A 22,063-nucleotide genomic window follows, 5' to 3' on the forward strand; every position below is an offset into this window, starting at 1 on the left:
AGACACACCGTCGTAATATGAGGGGCACTGTGCCAGTACCGCTGCCCACGAGAGAGTGTTCCGCCCCCAGCTCGAACAGTGCTCTACCACTTGCAATACTTACCTCTCCCTGCTCCACCACTGTGTAGTCTGTGCTGTTAAATCCTTCAATGGCACTGCCAATGCAAATTTGTTGAAATGATAGATGATAGTTAAAATATACAGGGGCCCTGGACTCCATTTAGACCAGTTAATACTTTGCGCCAACTACCACTGTCTGCTACTCAGCAGAGGAGCCCACCCGTGTGCCTAGCTATGCCACCTGTTTATTTATGAACAATTTTTTTGGCAGACATTTAGCCCACTTTATTATTTGGGCCTACTAACTGTGTCAGCCACTCATTACAGTTGTCCTCCGCTGAACAAAGCAATGCCGCCTTTTTAGTCCTGTTACCAATTTTGAACTGCATTTAGCCTACTTACTTTTTTGGGCCTACTAACTGTGTCAGCCTCTCATTACAGTTGTCCTCCGCTAAACAAAGCAATGCCGCCTTTTTAGTCCTGTTACCAATTTTGAACTGCATTTAGCCTACTTACTTATTTGGGCCTAGTAACTGTGTCAGCCACTCCTTACAGTTGTCCTCCGCTGAACACAGCAATGCCGCCAGTTTAGTCCTGTTACCAATTTTGAACTGCATTTAGCCTACTTACTTTTTTGGGCCTACTAACTGTGTCAGCCTCTCATTACAGTTGCCCTCCGCTGAACAAAGCAATGCCGCCAGTTTAGTCCTGTTAGCAATTTTGAACTGCATTTAGCCTACTTTATTATTTTGGGCCTACTAACTGTGTCAGCCTCTCATTACAGTTGTCCTCCGCTGAACAAATTAATGCCGCCTGTGTACTACTGTTACCAATTTTGAACTGCATTTACCCTACTTTTTTATTTTGGGCCTACTAAGTCTGTCTGCGCCACTCATTACAGTTATCCTCCTCCACAGAACAAAGCAATGCCGCCTGTGTGCTCCTGTTACCAATTTTGAACTGCATTTAGCCTACTTTGTTATTTGGGCCTATATCTGTGCTTCCTCCTCATCCTGCCCATTGCCCAGCCACTGCTAGATGAGTCTGCTGGTACATTGACCCAGAACACTACATTCACCTTGCACTCTACACAGCCAGAATCTGACCCTGCTGAAAGTCAGGTTCCACTTCCCGCATACTATACCACCTTACACGGGGACAAAGAGGAAGGTGCAGATGAAAGTGCAGGTTCCTTCATCAGGTGGGGGGCATACTCGTTGGCACTGGCAAAGGACCCCTCATAGTATGCAAAAGTGTCTCTGGCAGTGGGAGGTGCCACCCGCCGTCAAACACACCGCCGTACTATGAGGGGCCCCTTGCCAGTGCCAACTAGTGGGCCCCCCCTGCTTGCTCCGAATCACAGAACTTGCAAAGTTGAAATACTTACCTCTCCCTGCTCCACCGCCGTGACAAATTCCGCCTTTCCTGGGCCCACGAAAATCTTGAGCCAACCCTACCCCCCCACAACTTTAGCCAAATGACCCCCTGTTTTCAATGCCTAACTATTATTATAAAGTAAATTAAGATTGACAAGCTTAAGAAATAAGAATTGATGTTTTTGGTATTAATATGGGCACTGTAGGTGTTTTCCTGTCCTCCACTCACTGCCGACTTTGATTCCCCATTGACTTGCATTGGGTTTCGTGTTTAAGTCGGCCCCCGACTTTTCGCAATAATCGTCCAATTTCACCCGACCCGACTTTTGACAAAGTTGGATTTCGCGAAACCCGACTCGATCCTGAAAAAGTAAAAGTCCCTCAACTCTAGTTAAGACCAATTAGCATTTCCAAGCCCCAAATTCTTCCACTTTTAACTAAGGGAACCTGATAAGGTGCAAGACACAATTACCTGGCTGAGGTATTCCAATCCTTGTAAAGAACTTGGCATTGGTGCAGGCGTCCATGGGGACACAGATCCAGTATGCTGTGGCTGACTCTGCACCGGTTCATTTTGTGGCTCTGTTAAATTTGATGAAAAGAAAATGATTGGTGATTATGAAATACAGATTTGTGATGTGATACATACAATGTGTGCTGTCCGCAGAAGATCGGTGATCCTGCAGATTTCCTTTCTACAGCTATTGCTGCCATCACACTGGCTGGCTATTTAAAGTGGATTCCATATTCATCCTATCGTCAGCTGATTAAGGTTTTTTTAATTTGGGTTCTGGTACTCGTATGCAAGCATGAACTTGTGTGTGGACTTTGACTTCAACCTTATTTCTACATTTTGCTATTGCCTCTCTCTTCAGATTTTTTTTTGGTACCTGTTGTTTCTCCCCAGGTTCTTAACCAAAGGCCTGCTTTCTAACTGTGCAGGATGCCTAAGATTCCTGTTTCTAAAGTTACTACCCATGGACATGTTGCCGAATATGCTACTGCCCCTGTAGAATTAAAAAAGGTGAGTATGCCGGGGTTGAATCCTGGGATTCTGATTGGCAAAGTCCACATATCCTTACAGATGTTAAGTGTGGAAAAAGGGTGATTGCTTACTCTAGCCTATCCTACACTTAGTGTGGTGTATAACACAGAAGCCATACATGTATTATAATAATACTGTAATGATAATTCAAATAATTCCTTTGTTTTACATTTTATTCTCTTTTGGTCCTGACTCTTGTATAAATATTAATACAGGTTATTTAGTAAAGCAATGTAAAAATATCATCTTGTCAGAAGGAATTAAAATGGCTAGCCAAGTTTTAGAATGTCAAAACTTACAGGGTTTTTCTCACGTCAAAACATTGCTTTGGTTAGATAGCATGAAAATAAGCAAGTTTGAAATTAACTTCCTTTTTCAATCTGCTCCTATTCTCCTGCAATTAGAGGTTTTATCCTTTTTAGTGTACAGTGTTTCCATGGAGCTTGACCTCTAGAATCTACCCAACACCCTGGCCATACCAGTTCTCATCACACTGTAGAAAAAAACTGATGGCTGAATGTGTTAGAGCAGGATTTATGCTGAAGTTTACAGATCTACTAATACTACAGCTCTGCTGCTGACCAGAACTGTCACTCAAAGATGAATTCCCAACCTGACAGATAACAAGATCTTCCTTGATTCTTTACTCTGGTTTTACAGACCTTCTCCACTCTGGTTTTACAGACCTTCTCCTGCTCATACAGCAGTGCAGTGGATACAGTAGTATTTAGTCTAGATAATCATCTGTATGCTAAACAATCTGCCCATAATCTTTTAATACTATTGAAAAGGGTCTGGAAGGATTGAAACATTGTATTAAAACCCCCCCTTTATCACCCCCATAGGTAGGGACAAAAATAAAATAAAGAAATTTTTTTTTCTTTGCCGGGCTAGGGTTAGGGTTAGGGTTAGTTCACACTGCGTCTAAGCAGTCCGTTAGACGGACTACGTTACACCACGGCATAAACGTGGTGTAACGTAGTCCATTACGGCCGCCATTGACAGCAATGTCGGACGCATCACTAGCGCACGCCCACAATTTGTGTACGCTAGGGATGTGCCATCATTGAATGACGGACCCGGAGACTCGGGCTGCAGCGTTTCCGGGTCCGTCACTGCTAGCTGCGCTAGCGCGATGCAAACGTCAGCACTTGCGCTAGCAGCAGCCCGTTAGCATATGTGCTGAACAGGCTGCTGCTAGCGCAATGTGAACCTGGCCTTAGGGTTAGGGTTTTGGTTACGGCTAGAATTAGGGTTAGAACTAGGGTTAGGGTTAGAATTAGGCTTTGTGCACACGGTGTGGATTTGGCTGCGGATCCGCAGCGGATTGGCCGCTGCGGATTCGTTGCAGTTTTCCATCAGGTTTACAGTACCATGTAAACCTATGGAAAACCAAATCCGCTGTGCCCATGGTGCGGAAAATACCGCGCGGAAACGCTGTGTTGTATTTTCCGCAGCATGTCAATTCTTTGTGCGGATTCCGCAGTGTTTTACACCTGTTCCTCAATAGGAATCCACAGGTGAAATCCGCACAAAAAACACTGGAAATCCCCGGTAAATCCGCAGGTAAAATGCAGTGCCTTTTACCTGCGGATTTTTCAAAAATGGTACGGAAAAATCTCACACGAATCCGCAACGTGGGCACATAGCCTTAGGGTTAGGGTTGGAATTAGGGCTAGGGTTGGAAATAGGGTTAAGATTAGGCTGTGGTTAGGGTTTGGCTATGTTCACACTTTGCGGATTTTGCTGCGGATTATGGTTAAGGTTAGGGTTAGGGGTGTGTTGGGGTTAGGGCTGTGGTTAGGGGTGTGTTGGGGTTAGGGTTGTGATTAGGGTTATGGCTAGAGTTGAGATTAGGTTTAGGGGTGTGTTGGGGTTAGTGTTGGAGTTAGAATTGAGGGGTTTCCACTGTTTAGGCACATCAGGGGTCTCCAAACGCAACATGGCGCCACCATTGATTCCAGTCAATCTTGCATTCAAAAAGTCAAATGGTGCTCCCTTCCTTCCGAGCCCCGACGTGCACCCAAACAGTAGTTTACCCCCACATATGGGGTACCAGCATACTCAGGACAAACTGGGCAACAATTATTGGGGTCCAATTTCTCCTGTTACCCTTGTGAAAAAAAAATTGCTTGCTAAAACATAATTTTTGAGTTAAGAAAAATGATTTTTTATTTTCACGGCTCTGCGTTGTAAACTTCTGTGAAGCACTTGGGGGTTGAAAGTGCTCACCACATAACTAGATAAGTTCCCTGGTGGGTCTAGTTTCCAAAATGTGGTCACTTTTGGGGGGTTTCTACTGTTTAGGCATATCAGGAGCTCTGCAAATGCAACATGACGCCCGCAGACCATTACATCAAGTCTGCATTTCAAACGTCACTACTTCCCTTCTGAGCCCCGACGTGTGCCCAAACAGTGGTTTACCCCCACATATTGGGTATCAGTCTACTCAGGAAAAACTCAGCAACAAATATTGGGGTCCAATTTCTCCTGTTACCCTTGTGAAAATAAAAAATTGCTTGCTAAAACATCATTTTTGAGAAAAGAAACATGATTTTTTATTTTCATGGCTGTGCGTTGTAAACTTCTGTGAAGCACTTGGGGGTTCAAAGTGCTCACCACATATCTAGATAAGTTCCTTGTGGGGTCTAGTTTCCAAAGAGGTGTCACTTGTTGGGGGTTTCTACTGTTTAGGCACATCAAGGGCTCTGCAAACGCAACGTGACACCCGCAAACCTTTCCATCAAAGTCTGCATTTCAAAAGTCACTACTTCCCTTCCAAGCCCCGACGTGTGCCCAAACAGTGGTTCCCCCCCATATATGGGGTATCAGCGTACTCATGACAAACTGGACAACAACTTTTCTGGTCCAATTTCTCCTGTTACTCTTGTGAAAATAAAAAATTGTGGGCTAAAAAATAATTTTTGAGGAAAGAAAAATGATTTTTTATTTTCACGGCTCTGCGTTATAAACTTCTGTGAAGCACTTGAGGATTTAAAGTGGTCACCACACATCTAGATTAGTTCCTTGGGAGGTCTAGTTTCCAAAATGGGGTCACATGTGGGGAAGCTTCAATGTTTAGGCACACAGGGGCTCTCCAAACGCGACATGGTGTCAGCAAACGATTGGAGCTAATTTTTGATTCAAAAAGTAAAATGGTGCTCCTTCCCTTCTGAGCCCTACCGTGTGCCCAAACAGTGGTTTACCCCCACATGTGAGGTATCAGTGTACTCAGGAGAAATTGCCCAATACATTTTAGGATCCATTTTATCCTGTTGCCCATGTGGAAATGAACAAATTGAGGCTAAAAGAAATTTTTTGTGAAAAAAAGAAGTACTTTTTCATTTTTACGGATCAATTTGTGAAGCACCTGGGGGTTCAAAGTGCTCACTATGCATCTAGATAAGTTCCTTGGGGAGTCTAGTTTCCAAAATGGGATCACATGTGGGGAAGCTCCAATGTTTAGGCACACAGGGGCTCTCCAAACCCAACATGGTGTCCGCTAATGATTGGAGCTAATTTTTCATTCAAAAGTCAAATGGCGCTCCTTCCCTTCTGAGCTCTGCCGTGTGCACAAACAGTGGTTTGTGACCACATATAAGGTATCGGTGTACTCAGGAGAAATTGCCCAACAAATTTTAGGATGCATCTTATCCTGTTACCCATGTGAAAATGAAAAAATTGAAGCTGAAAGAATTTTTTTGTGAAAAAAAAAGTACTTTTTAATTTTTCGGATCAATTTGTGAAGCACCTGGGGGTTCAACGTGCTCACTATGCATCTAGATAAGCTCAATGGGGGGTCTAGTTTCCAAAATGGGGTCACTTGTGGGGGAGCTCTAATGTTTAGGCACATAGGGGCTCTCCAAACGCGACATGCTGTCCGCTAAAGATTGGAGTCAATTTTTAATTGAAAAAGTCAAATGGCGCTCCTTCCCTTCCGAACCCTGTCTTGTGCCCAAACAGTGGTTCCCCCCCACATATGGGGTATCTGTGTACTCAGGACAAATTGTACAATAACTTTTAGTGTCCAGTTTCTCTTTTTACCCTTGGGAAAATAAAAAAATTGTTGCTAAAACATCATTTTTGTGACTAAGAAGTTAAATGTTCATTTTTTCCTTCCATGTTGCTTCTGCTTCTGTGAAGCACCTGAAAGGTTAATAAACTTCTTGAATGTAGTTTTGAGCACCTTGAGCGGTGCATTTTTTAGAATGGTGTCACTTTTGGGTATTTTCAGCCATATAGACCCCTCAAACTGACTTCAAATGTGAGGTGGTCCCTAAAAAAATGGTTTTGTAAATTTTGCTGTAAAAATGAGAAATCGCTGGTCAAATTTTAACCCTTATAACTTCCTAGCAAAAAAGAATTTTGGTTCCAAAATTGTGCTGATGTAAAGTAGACATGTGGGTAATGTTATTCATTAACTATTTTGTGTCACATAACTCTCGTTTAACAGAATAAAAATTCAAAATTTGAAAATTGCAAAATTTTCAAAATTTTAGCCAAATTTCCATTTTTTTCACAAATAAACACAAAAATTATCGACCTAAATTTACCACTAACATGAAGCCCAATATGTCACGAAAAAACATTCTCAGAACCGCTAGGATTCGTCGAAGCGTTCCTGAGTTATTACCTCATAAAGGGACACTGGTCAGAATTACAAAAAACGGCCAGGTCTTTAAGGTCAAAATAGGCTGGGTCATGAAGGGGTTAAAGAGAATCAGTCACCTTTGGCTAAGTTCACACTGCGTTAGCAGCAGCCCGTTCAGCACATACGCTAACGGGCTGCTGCTAGTGCAAGTGCCGACGTTTGCATTGCGCTAGCGCAGATAGAGCACCTGCTAGCTCTTTCTGCGCTAGCAGTGATGGACCCGGAAATGCTGCAGCCCGCGTCTCCGGGTCCGTCACTCAATGACGGCACATCCCTAGCGCACGCCCATTGTGGGCGTGCGCTAGCGATGCGTCTGACATTGCTGTCAATGGCGGCGTTAACGGACTACGTTACACTGTGCTTATGCCAAGGTGTAACGTAGTCCATCTAACGAACTGCCTAGACGCAGTGTGAACCCGGCCTAATTCATTCTGCCCAAACCGCAGACAGCCTGAACCAACAAAATTCTTTTTTACTTATCCAAAGTATATGTGATAATTTGTGGATCAATGGGGTTCAACTACACTGTATTCATGCCAGAGATAGCCAAGGATTATTGTCAGCAGTGCCATAAAAAATGAATGGAGTGGCACCCTGCATTATATAAGCCCGATCTCAAAATTGGTGGGAGTTCCATTTATTGTCCAACAAAAGAGAAATGACGAGGGCACTCACCAGTCTTCTTATAGTGCAAAAATCGCTTACTTTATTGACGTGACATCTAAAAATCCAAGGTCGGGTTACCGATGGAGCCGAAGCTCAGGTGAGCAGGAGGGAGTGGAGACGACGGCCGTTTCGCGCTGTGCTTGCGCTTCTACGGGTCAGTGCAGATGAGAGCAAGACAGCGGAAATATAGCACCGGCCAAGGTACCACCCTCCTCCGCTACCTCCCTCCCACAACACATAAAAACACTCTATAAAAAGCACAACTTAAAATAATACAGACATATCGAATATATCTTAACTCGGAACATATTCAATGACAAAACATGCAGTTTTGTGCACAAATACAAACATGTTAAATAACCCTCTTAACATATTAATCATATAAAAGAAACAGTGTGACTGCTCAAAACTTTTACTGAACCTAATCTCACGATTCTAATATCTCACAGAAATATGGATAAATCTACCCTATCGTTGAATCCCAGGGGGCCCATTGCTTCACAACGCATGATCCACCTGGCCTCAACTCTAAGGAGTAAGTTATTCAAATCGCCCCCTCCAGCTGGTAAAGACACCCTTTCCAGTCCTGCAAAAGTGAGGCAATCTACTTTACTCTCATGTTTTTCCCTTACATGCGAGATCAGGCGCGGTACTCCTTTGCCTGTAGCAATCGATCTGCAATGTTCCCTGAACCGCATGAATAGAGGTCGAACAGTTTTCCCAATGTAGTAATACTTGCAAGGACAAAAAATCACGTAAACTACGTGATCTGTCCTGCATGTAATAAAATTTTTTACTACATGTGTGATGCCCCCCATTCTAATGACCCGGTCTGTTACGCGTTGATTGCAGAATGAACAATGACCACACTTAAAGTTACCATGCGGTGCGGTTTTGGCTAGCCAATTTTGGTTTGGTTTAGACAACCGATTTCTCACTAATTTGTCCCTTAATCTTACACTTCTCCTGTTTGCTATAAGGGGACCTCTGGCTGCTACAGCTGCCAACTCTTTATCTTGACTTAAAATGTGCCAATTCCGTTTTATGGCTAGCCTAATCTGGCGGTCCATATTGTTATACGCAAAACAAAAAGTAAACCTCTTTTCTTTTTTACATATTCGTGCCGATGGAACAACCTTATTCTCCATATTTCTTTCCCTCATGACTTCCTCCTGTGCTGAACATAATAGATTTTCTGGGTATCCTCTTTCCCTAAATCTTTGCGCCATTTCTTCTGTTTGTCGCATAAACCCTTTATCTGTGTTATTAACCCGGCTAACTCGTAAAAATTGGCTGCGCGGCAATGCTAATTTTGTGTGAAAAGGATGGAAACTATCATATCGCATCATGGTATTACCTGCCACTGGTTTGCGGTATAAGGACGTGCAGATTTTACCTCCCTCTATTTCTAACAAAACATCCAGAAATTCTAAACGGTTTCCTCCATAATTTGACGTAAATGACATGTTCATATTATTACTTTCATTTAGAAAAGACACAAAATTTCTGAACATATCCTCTGTACCGTCCCAGATCAATATCACATCGTCGATATATCTCTGATAATACTTAATGTACTGCAAAAAATTGTTCTTATTAGTATATACATATTTTTCCTCGAAGAGTCCTAAGAATAAATTTGCAAAAGTACAAGCTACCGGAGTCCCCATCGCAGTCCCCACTTCCTGTACATACCACTCATCTAAAAACATAAACGCATTGTGGGTCAAGATGAAATCTAACGCCTCACAAACAAAATTAACAAAATTCCGACTCCTATTCAAGGTGCACAAAATCCGTCCAATAGCTTCAACTCCAGTTTTTTGCGGGATACGCGTATATAAGCTTTCTACGTCTATGGAAGCTAAAGCGTACCCATCATGCCAATCAAAATCTTGTAAACTGGAGAGAAACGAATTGGTATCTTTAAGATATGCTGGAATATCTCTCAACATAGGGCGTAAAAGCCAATCTATATACTGGGACAGGGGCTCAGTGAGCGACCCTATCCCAGATACGATCGGCCGACCTGGAGGGCATTGGACAGACTTGTGCACCTTCGGAATGTGGTACCAGTGGGGTCTGGTGGGGAACTCCGGTAGCAAGCATTCCGCTTTTCTTTGAGTTATTACCCCCAATTCTACATACTTTCTTAGGAAAGACCTAAGATCACTTTTATACTTCTGCAAAGGACTCCCCGATAACAATCTGTACACCCGTGTATCACATAACTGTCGTCTGGCTTCGTCGATGTAATATGATCTGGGAAGCAGTACAATCTTTCCTCCTTTATCAGCAGCTCTCACCACTGTATCATCCCAAGACCGAATTTCTCTGAGGGCTAGCTGTTCTTCTTTGGTTAAATTACTAAGGGATTTAGGATATATAAGCGCTTCCACATCCTTGATCACCTGAGCCTCGAATAAGTCTATCACATTCCCCGGGGATACTACCGGCATAAATCTGGAAGATACCCCACCTGTAAAAGGCAAAACTTTATCCTCTAACGGAGCCTGACTCTCCATGTTATCATTAATACCTAGGAGTAATCTTGCCTCCTCTCTTTCATCAGCCAGAGCCCCTGTTCCTGCCATAAAGCCTAATGGACCAATAATAACCGGTTTTTCTCCTTCTGGAATGTGTATGACTGGTGCTTTATTATTAAACATTTTATAAAGATGAATTTTCCTAGTTGATTTGAAAAGATCAATCTTAAAATCCGTGAGGTTAAACTCCTGAGGAATGCAGAATCCTAAACCCTTAGTTAACAACGACAAATGAATAGGGGTTAATATATGGTCAGTCAAATTAATTATAGTTCCACCAGCCGAATTGTCTAATATTTGCGAGTCCACGCTACGTGTTTGCGTTTCTGTTGTCTGTTCAACCCGCCTCTTCCTTCTGCTCCTCCGGGTCTTTCTTCTAAAGGGGTCGATGTTTCAGGGATTTCTGAGTCCACCGCTGATGGTATTTCTAAGGAACTTGCCGAATTGCCTATCTCATCACTTAAGCTAGATTCAGATTCCGTGGTTAAATATTCTCTTTTACGGTAATTATTTTTTCCTCTATTATTTTTTCTCCAATTATTTCCGTTTTTATTTCTATTTCTATTTTTATTTACTCCTGGTCATTGTTCATTCTGCAATCAACGCGTAACAGACCGGGTCATTAGAATGGGGGGCATCACACATGTAGTAAAAAATTTTATTACATGCAGGACAGATCACGTAGTTTACGTGATTTTTTGTCCTTGCAAGTATTACTACATTGGGAAAACTGTTCGACCTCTATTCATGCGGTTCAGGGAACATTGCAGATCGATTGCTACAGGCAAAGGAGTACCGCGCCTGATCTCGCATGTAAGGGAAAAACATGAGAGTAAAGTAGATTGCCTCACTTTTGCAGGACTGGAAAGGGTGTCTTTACCAGCTGGAGGGGGCGATTTGAATAACTTACTCCTTAGAGTTGAGGCCAGGTGGATCATGCGTTGTGAAGCAATGGGCCCCCTGGGATTCAACGATAGGGTAGATTTATCCATATTTCTGTGAGATATTAGAATCGTGAGATTAGGTTCAGTAAAAGTTTTGAGCAGTCACACTGTTTCTTTTATATGATTAATATGTTAAGAGGGTTATTTAACATGTTTGTATTTGTGCACAAAACTGCATGTTTTGTCATTGAATATGTTCCGAGTTAAGATATATTCGATATGTCTGTATTATTTTAAGTTGTGCTTTTTATAGAGTGTTTTTATGTGTTGTGGGAGGGAGGTAGCGGAGGAGGGTGGTACCTTGGCCGGTGCTATATTTCCGCTGTCTTGCTCTCATCTGCACTGACCCGTAGAAGCGCAAGCACAGCGCGAAACGGCCGTCGTCTCCACTCCCTCCTGCTCACCTGAGCTTCGGCTCCATCGGTAACCCGACCTTGGATTTTTAGATGTCACGTCAATAAAGTAAGCGATTTTTGCACTATAAGAAGACTGGTGAGTGCCCTCGTCATTTCTCTTTTGTTGGACTGTATAGTTGAACTTGTTTCACATACGAGGAGCACCCGAGGTGTGCAATGTGGCAGCAAAGGTTAACCCATTTAAGCACTGAAGTGTGAATTTACCACTTGGCTTGTGACCGTTCTTTTTGAAGGCAGTGCCGCCCCCTTTTTTCCTTTTATAGAGACTTGGTATATATTCTTTTTTGGAGGGCTGAGCACGCCTTTGAATTTATCTCTATACGAGGTGGAATCACAGCCTGTGCGTCCTAGTATGGAACATATGGAGTTAACGGCTGCACAACCCAGATTGGGATTACAAGCTGGTCGAGACGATGTGGATAATTATTTCCATGAGTGTGAGCAGGAGGAGGGGATACGCTCTTTTAGTACTAAAGCACTGGAATTTAGAATGACTAACTTGGCTGAAAAAGAAATTAAACTATTTTGGACTAATAAATCACTCCAGTCATATTGTGATAACGGGAGAGTTCCCCGTGGACTAAGAGTATGGAAACAAATTTTGCAGCATAATGATAACGCAGAGTTCCGGAAGGAATGGGAAAGTATTATGCTGAAATGCTCTCAGGATTTATTGGCTTTGGTGCTCAAAACAAACATGCAAAGTTATGAAGAATTAAATAAAGATCTTATTAAAACACAAACAGAGCTTAAAACAAGATTATCTGAAACTCAGTGGACTGCTTTTAATAAAAGACTGGACAATAAACTTACCCCCATTCAAGTTAATGTGAAATTAAGAAAAAGGGACAAATTTGTCCGTGACAAAATTGATTTTGATACAGGACATGTCTTTTCATGGATTAACAAAAGAGAAGATGAGGGGGGAGTAAATAAAAATAGAAATAGAAATAAAAACGGAAATAATTGGAGAAAAAATAATAGAGGAAAAAATAATTACCGTAAAAGAGAATATTTAACCACGGAATCTGAATCTAGCTTAAGTGATGAGATAGGCAATTCGGCAAGTTCCTTAGAAATACCATCAGCGGTGGACTCAGAAATCCCTGAAACATCGACCCCTTTAGAAGAAAGACCCGGAGGAGCAGAAGGAAGAGGCGGGTTGAACAGACAACAGAAACGCAAACACGTAGCGTGGACTCGCAAATATTAGACAATTCGGCTGGTGGAACTATAATTAATTTGACTGACCATATATTAACCCCTATTCATTTGTCGTTGTTAACTAAGGGTTTAGGATTCTGCATTCCTCAGGAGTTTAACCTCACGGATTTTAAGATTGATCTTTTCAAATCAACTAGGAAAATTCATCTTTATAAAATGTTTAATAATAAAGCACCAGTCATACACATTCCAGAAGGAGAAAAACCGGTTATTATTGGTCCATTAGGCTTTATGGCAGGAACAGGGGCTCTGGCTGATGAAAGAGAGGAGGCAAGATTACTCCTAGGTATTAATGATAACATGGAGAGTCAGGCTCCGTTAGAGGATAAAGTTTTGCCTTTTACAGGTGGGGTATCTTCCAGATTTATGCCGGTAGTATCCCCGGGGAATGTGATAGACTTATTCGAGGCTCAGGTGATCAAGGATGTGGAAGCGCTTATATATCCTAAATCCCTTAGTAATTTAACCAAAGAAGAACAGCTAGCCCTCAGAGAAATTCGGTCTTGGGATGATACAGTGGTGAGAGCTGCTGATAAAGGAGGAAAGATTGTACTGCTTCCCAGATCATATTACATCGACGAAGCCAGACGACAGTTATGTGATACACGGGTGTACAGATTGTTATCGGGGAGTCCTTTGCAGAAGTATAAAAGTGATCTTAGGTCTTTCCTAAGAAAGTATGTAGAATTGGGGGTAATAACTCAAAGAAAAGCGGAATGCTTGCTACCGGAGTTCCCCACCAGACCCCACTGGTACCACATTCCGAAGGTGCACAAGTCTGTCCAATGCCCTCCAGGTCGGCCGATCGTATCTGGGATAGGGTCGCTCACTGAGCCCCTGTCCCAGTATATAGATTGGCTTTTACGCCCTATGTTGAGAGATATTCCAGCATATCTTAAAGATACCAATTAGTTTCTCTCCAGTTTACAAGATTTTGATTGGCATGATGGGTACGCTTTAGCTTCCATAGACGTAGAAAGCTTATATACGCGTATCCCGCAAAAAACTGGAGTTGAAGCTATTGGACGGATTTTGTGCACCTTGAATAGGAGTCGGAATTTTGTTAATTTTGTTTGTGAGGCGTTAGATTTCATCTTGACCCACAATGCGTTTATGTTTTTAGATGAGTGGTATGTACAGGAAGTGGGGACTGCGATGGGGACTCCGGTAGCTTGTACTTTTGCAAATTTATTCTTAGGACTCTTCGAGGAAAAATATGTATATACTAATAAGAACAATTTTTTGCAGTACATTAAGTATTATCAGAGATATATCGACGATGTGATATTGATCTGGGACGGTACAGAGGATATGTTCAGAAATTTTGTGTCTTTTCTAAATGAAAGTAATAATATGAACATGTCATTTACGTCAAATTATGGAGGAAACCGTTTAGAATTTCTGGATGTTTTGTTAGAAATAGAGGGAGGTAAAATCTGCACGTCCTTATACCGCAAACCAGTGGCAGGTAATACCATGATGCGATATGATAGTTTCCATCCTTTTCACACAAAATTAGCATTGCCGCGCAGCCAATTTTTACGAGTTAGCCGGGTTAATAACACAGATAAAGGGTTTATGCGACAAACAGAAGAAATGGCGCAAAGATTTAGGGAAAGAGGATACCCAGAAAATCTATTATGTTCAGCACAGGAGGAAGTCATGAGGGAAAGAAATATGGAGAATAAGGTTGTTCCATCGGCACGAATATGTAAAAAAGAAAAGAGGTTTACTTTTTGTTTTGCGTATAACAATATGGACCGCCAGGTTAGGCTAGCCATAAAACGGAATTGGCACATTTTAAGTCAAGATAAAGAGTTGGCAGCTGTAGCAGCCAGAGGTCCCCTTATAGCAAACAGGAGAAGTGTAAGATTAAGGGACAAATTAGTGAGAAATCGGTTGTCTAAACCAAACCAAAATTGGCTAGCCAAAACCGCACCGCATGGTAACTTTAAGTGTGGTCATTGTTCATTCTGCAATCAACGCGTAACAGACCGGGTCATTAGAATGGGGGGCATCACACATGTAGTAAAAAATTTTATTACATGCAGGACAGATCACGTAGTTTACGTGATTTTTTGTCCTTGCAAGTATTACTACATTGGGAAAACTGTTCGACCTCTATTCATGCGGTTCAGGGAACATTGCAGATCGATTGCTACAGGCAAAGGAGTACCGCGCCTGATCTCGCATGTAAGGGAAAAACATGAGAGTAAAGTAGATTGCCTCACTTTTGCAGGACTGGAAAGGGTGTCTTTACCAGCTGGAGGGGGCGATTTGAATAACTTACTCCTTAGAGTTGAGGCCAGGTGGATCATGCGTTGTGAAGCAATGGGCCCCCTGGGATTCAACGATAGGGTAGATTTATCCATATTTCTGTGAGATATTAGAATCGTGAGATTAGGTTCAGTAAAAGTTTTGAGCAGTCACACTGTTTCTTTTATATGATTAATATGTTAAGAGGGTTATTTAACATGTTTGTATTTGTGCACAAAACTGCATGTTTTGTCATTGAATATGTTCCGAGTTAAGATATATTCGATATGTCTGTATTATTTTAAGTTGTGCTTTTTATAGAGTGTTTTTATGTGTTGTGGGAGGGAGGTAGCGGAGGAGGGTGGTACCTTGGCCGGTGCTATATTTCCGCTGTCTTGCTCTCATCTGCACTGACCCGTAGAAGCGCAAGCACAGCGCGAAACGGCCGTCGTCTCCACTCCCTCCTGCTCACCTGAGCTTCGGCTCCATCGGTAACCCGACCTTGGATTTTTAGATGTCACGTCAATAAAGTAAGCGATTTTTGCACTATAAGAAGACTGGTGAGTGCCCTCGTCATTTCTCTTTTGTTGGACTGTATAGTTGAACTTGTTTCACATACGAGGAGCACCCGAGGTGTGCAATGTGGCAGCAAAGGTTAACCCATTTAAGCACTGAAGTGTGAATTTACCACTTGGCTTGTGACCGTTCTTTTTGAAGGCAGTGCCGCCCCCTTTTTTCCTTTTATAGAGACTTAGTTCCATTTATTGATTTGCAAGTTATCAATTATCTTATGCATGATAACCACACTTTTTTAAGATACAGTAAGTAAGCATAAAAATAGAAGAAGGTGGTGTGCACAGCGGGTTACATGCAGTGGACTGAACAAAGAGTTTCTATAAAATGTACTAGCGGTACTAAGAACATTATGGGTGTAAGTTAGGATTGGGGCTAGTTCGTAATGCACTGAAAATTGTTATGAATAAATGAAGGTTGGAACATTTGTCAGAGAGAAAGTTCTTCTTTTCATATTCCCCTGCTACAATGCCTATGTATTTGCCTCTAGTAACTGTCTAGCTCTAATTCCATCTTCTTACGATCTCTGATCTTCCCAAATGTTTATACAATTCAATACAAAATATATATTACCTTGCTTATTCATGTTATTTTCAGTTAATTCTGCAAAACAATAACATTGATTAAAACACAAAGAACAACTAAAAAGCAAATTATAAGCATAAATACTTCCAGCAATACTTAAACTTTTTTTTTTAATTCCACAAATTATATTATGATGGCACATGACTAGGATATACTTTCACTTTATGATCAGGGGACCCGACCTCTGGGAATCCCACAGATTTTGTGAATAAAAAGCAGGCAGCCCTGGTGAAGACTAATAAGCTCCAGAACAATCCCCTTTATATTTAGGATCAGTGCTAGTTCCAGATGTCTGACCCCAATGATCATAAAATGATGACATATCCTAGTGATACATAATCTCCTTAGGAGATGGCTAAAAACCTTTTAAGGGTATGTTCACAAGTCTGCATTTTAGTGCGGGTTTTTTGTTTTTCTTTGCAGTACCAGCTATGTCTATGAGATTCCAGAAATCTCATGCACACAGCTTGTTTTTTTTACCCCAGTATTTTGTGCAAAACCTTGGGTTATGCAGAATAGAACATGTCACTTCTTTCAGAGTTTGTTGAGCATTTTTTTCAGAGTTGTTCACCCATTGAAAGTAATGGGTGGTGAAAAAAACACTCAGGGTATGTGCACACGTTCAGGATTGCATCAGGATTTGGTCAGGATTTTTCATCAGTATTTGTAAGCCAAAACCAGGAGTGGGTGATAAATACAGAAGTGGTGAATATGTTTCTAATATACTTTTCCTCTAAGGCCGGCGTCACACACAGCGTAAAACAATACGGTCCGTATATTACGGCCGTAATACGCTGAAAAGTCCCGAAAATAGTGGTCCATAGCTCCTCCGTAGGCAGGGTGTGTCAGCGTTTTTTGCGCATGGCATCCTCCGTATGTAATCCGTATGGCATCCGTACTGCGTGGTTTTCTCGCAGGCTTGCAAAACCAACATACCGCTATAGAAATGATCCATGTGTCCCATATAGAAAAAAATATATATATATACTGTCTATATATATATATATATGTCATTAGACACATATATGTATATATATTAATATTTTTTCCAGCGCTATACAGCTTGAAAGCCGGTAATTCAATTACCGGCTTTTTCTTTCTCCTTCCTAAAACCCGACATGATTTGAGACATGGTTTACATACAGTAAACCATGTCTTCTCTCCATTTTTTTTGCAGATTCCACACTACTAATGTCAGTAGTGTGTATCTGCAAAATTTGGCCGTTCTAGCTCTTAAAATAAAGGGTTAAATGGCGGAAAAAATTGGCGTGGGCTCCCGCGCAATTTTCTCCGCCAGAGTAGTAAAGCCAGTGACTGAGGGTAGATATTAATAGCCTGGAGAGGGTCCATGGTTATTGGCCCCCCCCTGGCTAAAAATATCTGCCCCCAGCCACCCCAGAAAAGGCACATCTGGAAGATGCGCCTATTCTGGCACTTGGCCACTCTCTTCCCATTCCCGTGTAGCGGTGGGATATGGGGTAATGAAGGGTTAATGCCACCTTGCTATTGTAAGGTGACATTAAGCCTAATTAATAATGGAGAGGCGTCAATTATGACACCTATCCATTATTAATCCAATTGTAGTAAAGGGTTAAATAAAACACAAACACATTATTTAAAGGCTTTCTAGGAAAGTTCCCACGATCTATGAACATCCAGCAGAGGGCGCCTCACCGCAAATGAAGCTAAATATAGCTCATTGATCTATATTTAGCCTCATTCCCCGGGGTTTTGCAGCGAGGAGCAGCCTGCATTAGCAAAGCTCCTTGCTGCAAAATGTTTTAACGCCTTCAGAAGGATTTACATCGTTGGACGTTACAGATCTGCGGAGGGTAAGTATATTGTTGGTTTATTATGTTTTTTTCTTTCACAGAACGAGGGTCTTCAGTGACTGGATTGGGCGTAGAATAAAATACTCCAACAACCATTGTTTTTATTTCATTAAAATAATTTTAAATAATGTGTTTGTGTTTTATTTAACCCTTTACTACAATTGGATTAATAATGGATAGGTGTCATAATTGACACCTCTCCATTATTAATTAGGCTTAATGTCACCTTACAATAGCAAGGTGGCATTAACCCTTCATTACCCCATATCCCACCGCTACACGGGAATGGGAAGAGAGTGGCCAAGTGCCAGAATAGGCGCATCTTCCAGATGTGCCTTTTCTGGGGTGGCTGGGGGCAGATATTTTTAGCCAGGGGGGGGGCAATAACCATGGACCCTCTCCAGGCTATTAATATCTGCCCTCAGTCACTGGCTTTACTACTCTGGTGGAGAAAATTGCGCGGGAGCCCACGCCAATTTTTTCCGCCATTTAACCCTTTATTTTAAGAGCTAGAACGGCCAAATTTTGCAGATACACACTACTGACATTAGTAGTGTGGAATCTGCAAAAAAAATGGAGAGAAGACATGGTTTACTGTATGTAAACCATGTCTCAAATCATGTCGGGTTTTAGGAAGGAGAAAGAAAAAGCCGGTAATTGAATTACTGGCTTTCAAGCTGTATAGCGCTGGAAAAAATATTAATATATATACATATATGTGTCTAATGACATATATATATATACAGTGGGGCAAAAAAGTATTTAGTCAATCAGCATTAGTGCAAGTTCCACCACTTAAAAAGATGAGAGGCGTCTGTAATTTACATCATAGGTAGACCTCAACTATGGGAGACAAACTGAGAAAAAAAAATCCAGAAAATCACATTGTCTGTTTTTTTAACAATTTATTTGCATATTATGGTGGAAAATAAGTATTTGGTCAGAAACAAACAATCAAGATTTCTGTCTCTCACAGACCTGTAACTTCTTCTTTAAGAGTCTCCTCTTTCCTCCACTCATTACCTGTAGTAATGGCACCTGTTTAAACTTGTTATCAGTATAAAAAGACACCTGTGCACACCCTCAAACAGTCTGACTCCAAACTCCACTATGGTGAAGACCAAAGAGCTGTCAAAGGACACCAGAAACAAAATTGTAGCCCTGCACCAGGCTGGGAAGACTGAATCTGCAATAGCCAACCAGCTTGGAGTGAAGAAATCAACAGTGGGAGCAATAATTAGAAAATGGAAGACATACAAGACCACTGATAATCTCCCTCGATCTGGGGCTCCACGCAAAATCCCACCCTGTGGGGTCAGAATGATCACAAGAACGGTGAGCAAAAATCCCAGAACCACGCGGGGGGACCTAGTGAATGAACTGCAGAGAGCTGGGACCAATGTAACAAGGCCTACCATAAGTAACACACTACGCCACCATTGATTCAGATCCTGCAGTGCCAGACGTGTCCCACTGCTTAAGCCAGTACATGTCCGGGCCCGTCTGAAGTTTGCTAGAGAGCATTTGGATGATCCAGAGGAGTTTTGGGAGAATGTCCTATGGTCTGATGAAACCAAACTGGAACTGTTTGGTAGAAACACAACTTGTCGTGTTTGGAGGAAAAAGAATACTGAGTTGCATCTATCAAACACCATACCTACTGTAAAGCATGGTGGTGGAAACATCATGCTTTGGGGCTGTTTCTCTGCAAAGGGGCCAGGACGACTGATCCGGGTACATGAAAGAATGAATGGGGCCATGTATCGTGAGATTTTGAGTGCAAACCTCCTTCCATCAGCAAGGGCATTGAAGATGAAACGTGGCTGGGTCTTTCAACATGACAATGATTCAAAGCACACCACCAGGGCAACGAAGGAGTGGATTCATAAGAAGCATTTCAAGGTCCTGGAGTGGCCTAGCCAGTCTCCAGATCTCAACCCTATAGAAAACCTTTGGAGGGAGTTGAAAGTCCGTGTTGCCAAGCGAAAAGCCAAAAACATCACTGCTCTAGAGGATATCTGCATGGAGGAATGGGCCAACATACCAACAACAGTGTGTGGCAACCTTGTGAAGACTTACAGAAAACGTTTGACCTCTGTCATTGCCAACAAAGGATATATTACAAAGTATTGAGATGAAATTTTGTTTCTGACCAAATACTTATTTTCCACCATAATATGCAAATAAATTGTTAAAAAAAGAGACAATCTGATTTTCTGGATTTTTTTTTCTCAGTTTGTCTCCCATAGTTGAGGTCTACCTATGATATAAATTACAGACGCCTCTCATCTTTTTAAGTGGTGGAACTTGCACTATTGCTGACTGACTAAATACTTTTTTGCCCCACTGTATATATATATATATACCTATTCTATGTGTACACATTTATTCTACCTATTCTACTGTAAGCTGTCAGTGTGATTTTACTGTACACCGCACTGAATTACCGGCTTTTCTCTCTAACAGCGCTGCGTATTTCTCGCAAGTCACACTGCTTGTCCGTGTGTAATCCGTATTTTTCACGCTTCCATAGACTTTCATTGGCGTATTTCTTGCGCAGTCCGGTGACAAACGCAGCATGCTGCGATTTTGTGCGGCCGTAGAAAGCCGTATAATACTGATGAGTAAAATACGGCAGATAGGAGCAGGGGCATAGAGAATAATTGTGCCGTATTTTTTGCGAGTTTTACGGACGTAGTTTCTGCGCTCTTACATCCGTAAAACTTGCAAGTGTGATGCCGGCCTAATTGTTCCACTCCTGGTTTTGGGTTACAAATACTGACGAAAAATCCTGACCAAATCCTGATGCAATCCTGAATGTGGACACATACCCTTAAAAAACAGGTATCAGGCTTTTCTGCGTTATTGTGACAAAACCTGATGAAGTAGAATCAGATTTTTTTTTGCCACTAAACATTATCAGAATGCACAAAATACAAAATGTTGCAGACAAAAACGCACAAACACAGCAAAAAAATGCAACAAAAACCAAAAATGCAACGTGTGAACATAGCCTAAAGGTAAGTCAAAATTTCAATAAAAATGTTCTTTTTTTATGTAGAGGTTGAAAACTCATCCTTGCCCTAATCCCTCTCATACAACTGAGCACTATAGTCTAATGCATTCCTAAGTGAGCAAATAGTTAATAGTGTTTCATCTTTTTCATATATTCACATAGTAAGCAAATACAATAAAAAATAAAAAGTAACAAATGTAGAAATACATGCGTTTCTTTGCTTTTACGTACCTTCTACAAAATTTTAGTGAGTGGCTTAGAAAACAAATATTCCCATAGACTTGCACCTCTACACGAAAGAACGTAGTAAATCAAAGTGGAAGGACAGTAAATGATTTTATACAACACGGAAATGATACTAAATTGGCAGTTGCTCATGTTTATTTAGGCAATAATATGTTACCCAGAATAATTAAGTAAGTCTCTAAGGAACCAGGAAGTTACTTTGTATCTCAATTGTTACTTGTGGTGGTAGACTTGGATACACACCATCAACACTAATGGTGTGTTGGATTACATGTGGTTCTGGGAATATCTAGCTAATAATCTATGAAAATGATTACTTAGTCTTATACTTATTCTTATGATAGGTCATCCACACCAGTAGGAGTAGCCACTAAACAATATGGCGGAGCAGTGGTATTCTGCTCTGTAGAAGCCGTTGCTACATGGTAGGGGAGAAAACCTTTAGGGGTGCAGTCTTAAATATATACTGTTTGTAAGGTATGTATATTATGGGATAATCTTACTCCAAACAAAATACACGCAGGATGTCAAAATAATGCTTGAAAAACATAGCCATTTATTGTATTCTCTTCATAAAGTAATTATAGAACAAAATGACCAACTACGTGAAGAACATCTAGTCCATTT

The 22,063-nt window shown here is 41.5% G+C and overlaps 1 protein-coding gene across 2 annotated transcripts in view; it reads right to left on the reverse strand.

Annotated features, from left to right (window-relative positions):
- The window catches only part of LOC138680862 (phospholipid scramblase 1-like), a 165,039-nt gene extending 143,528 nt beyond the window's left edge, over window positions 1–21,511 (reverse strand). Inside the window, exons 1-3 of one of the 2 annotated variants that reach the window (XM_069768083.1) lie at window positions 21,422–21,511; window positions 16,331–16,360; window positions 1,909–2,018 (exon numbers count right to left, since the gene is read on the reverse strand). In XM_069768083.1, coding sequence (XP_069624184.1) covers window positions 1,909–2,018; window positions 16,331–16,343 — 123 coding nt within the window. In that variant the 5' untranslated portion in view covers window positions 16,344–16,360; window positions 21,422–21,511. The remainder of the gene's footprint in view (window positions 1–1,908; window positions 2,019–16,330; window positions 16,361–21,421) is intronic. The other variant, XM_069768084.1, reaches the window with a different exon arrangement.
- Between the last annotated feature and the right edge of the window lie 552 nt (window positions 21,512–22,063).

This window comes from Ranitomeya imitator, chromosome 5 (assembly GCF_032444005.1).
Source record: "Ranitomeya imitator isolate aRanImi1 chromosome 5, aRanImi1.pri, whole genome shotgun sequence".
NCBI lineage: Eukaryota > Metazoa > Chordata > Amphibia > Anura > Dendrobatidae > Ranitomeya > Ranitomeya imitator.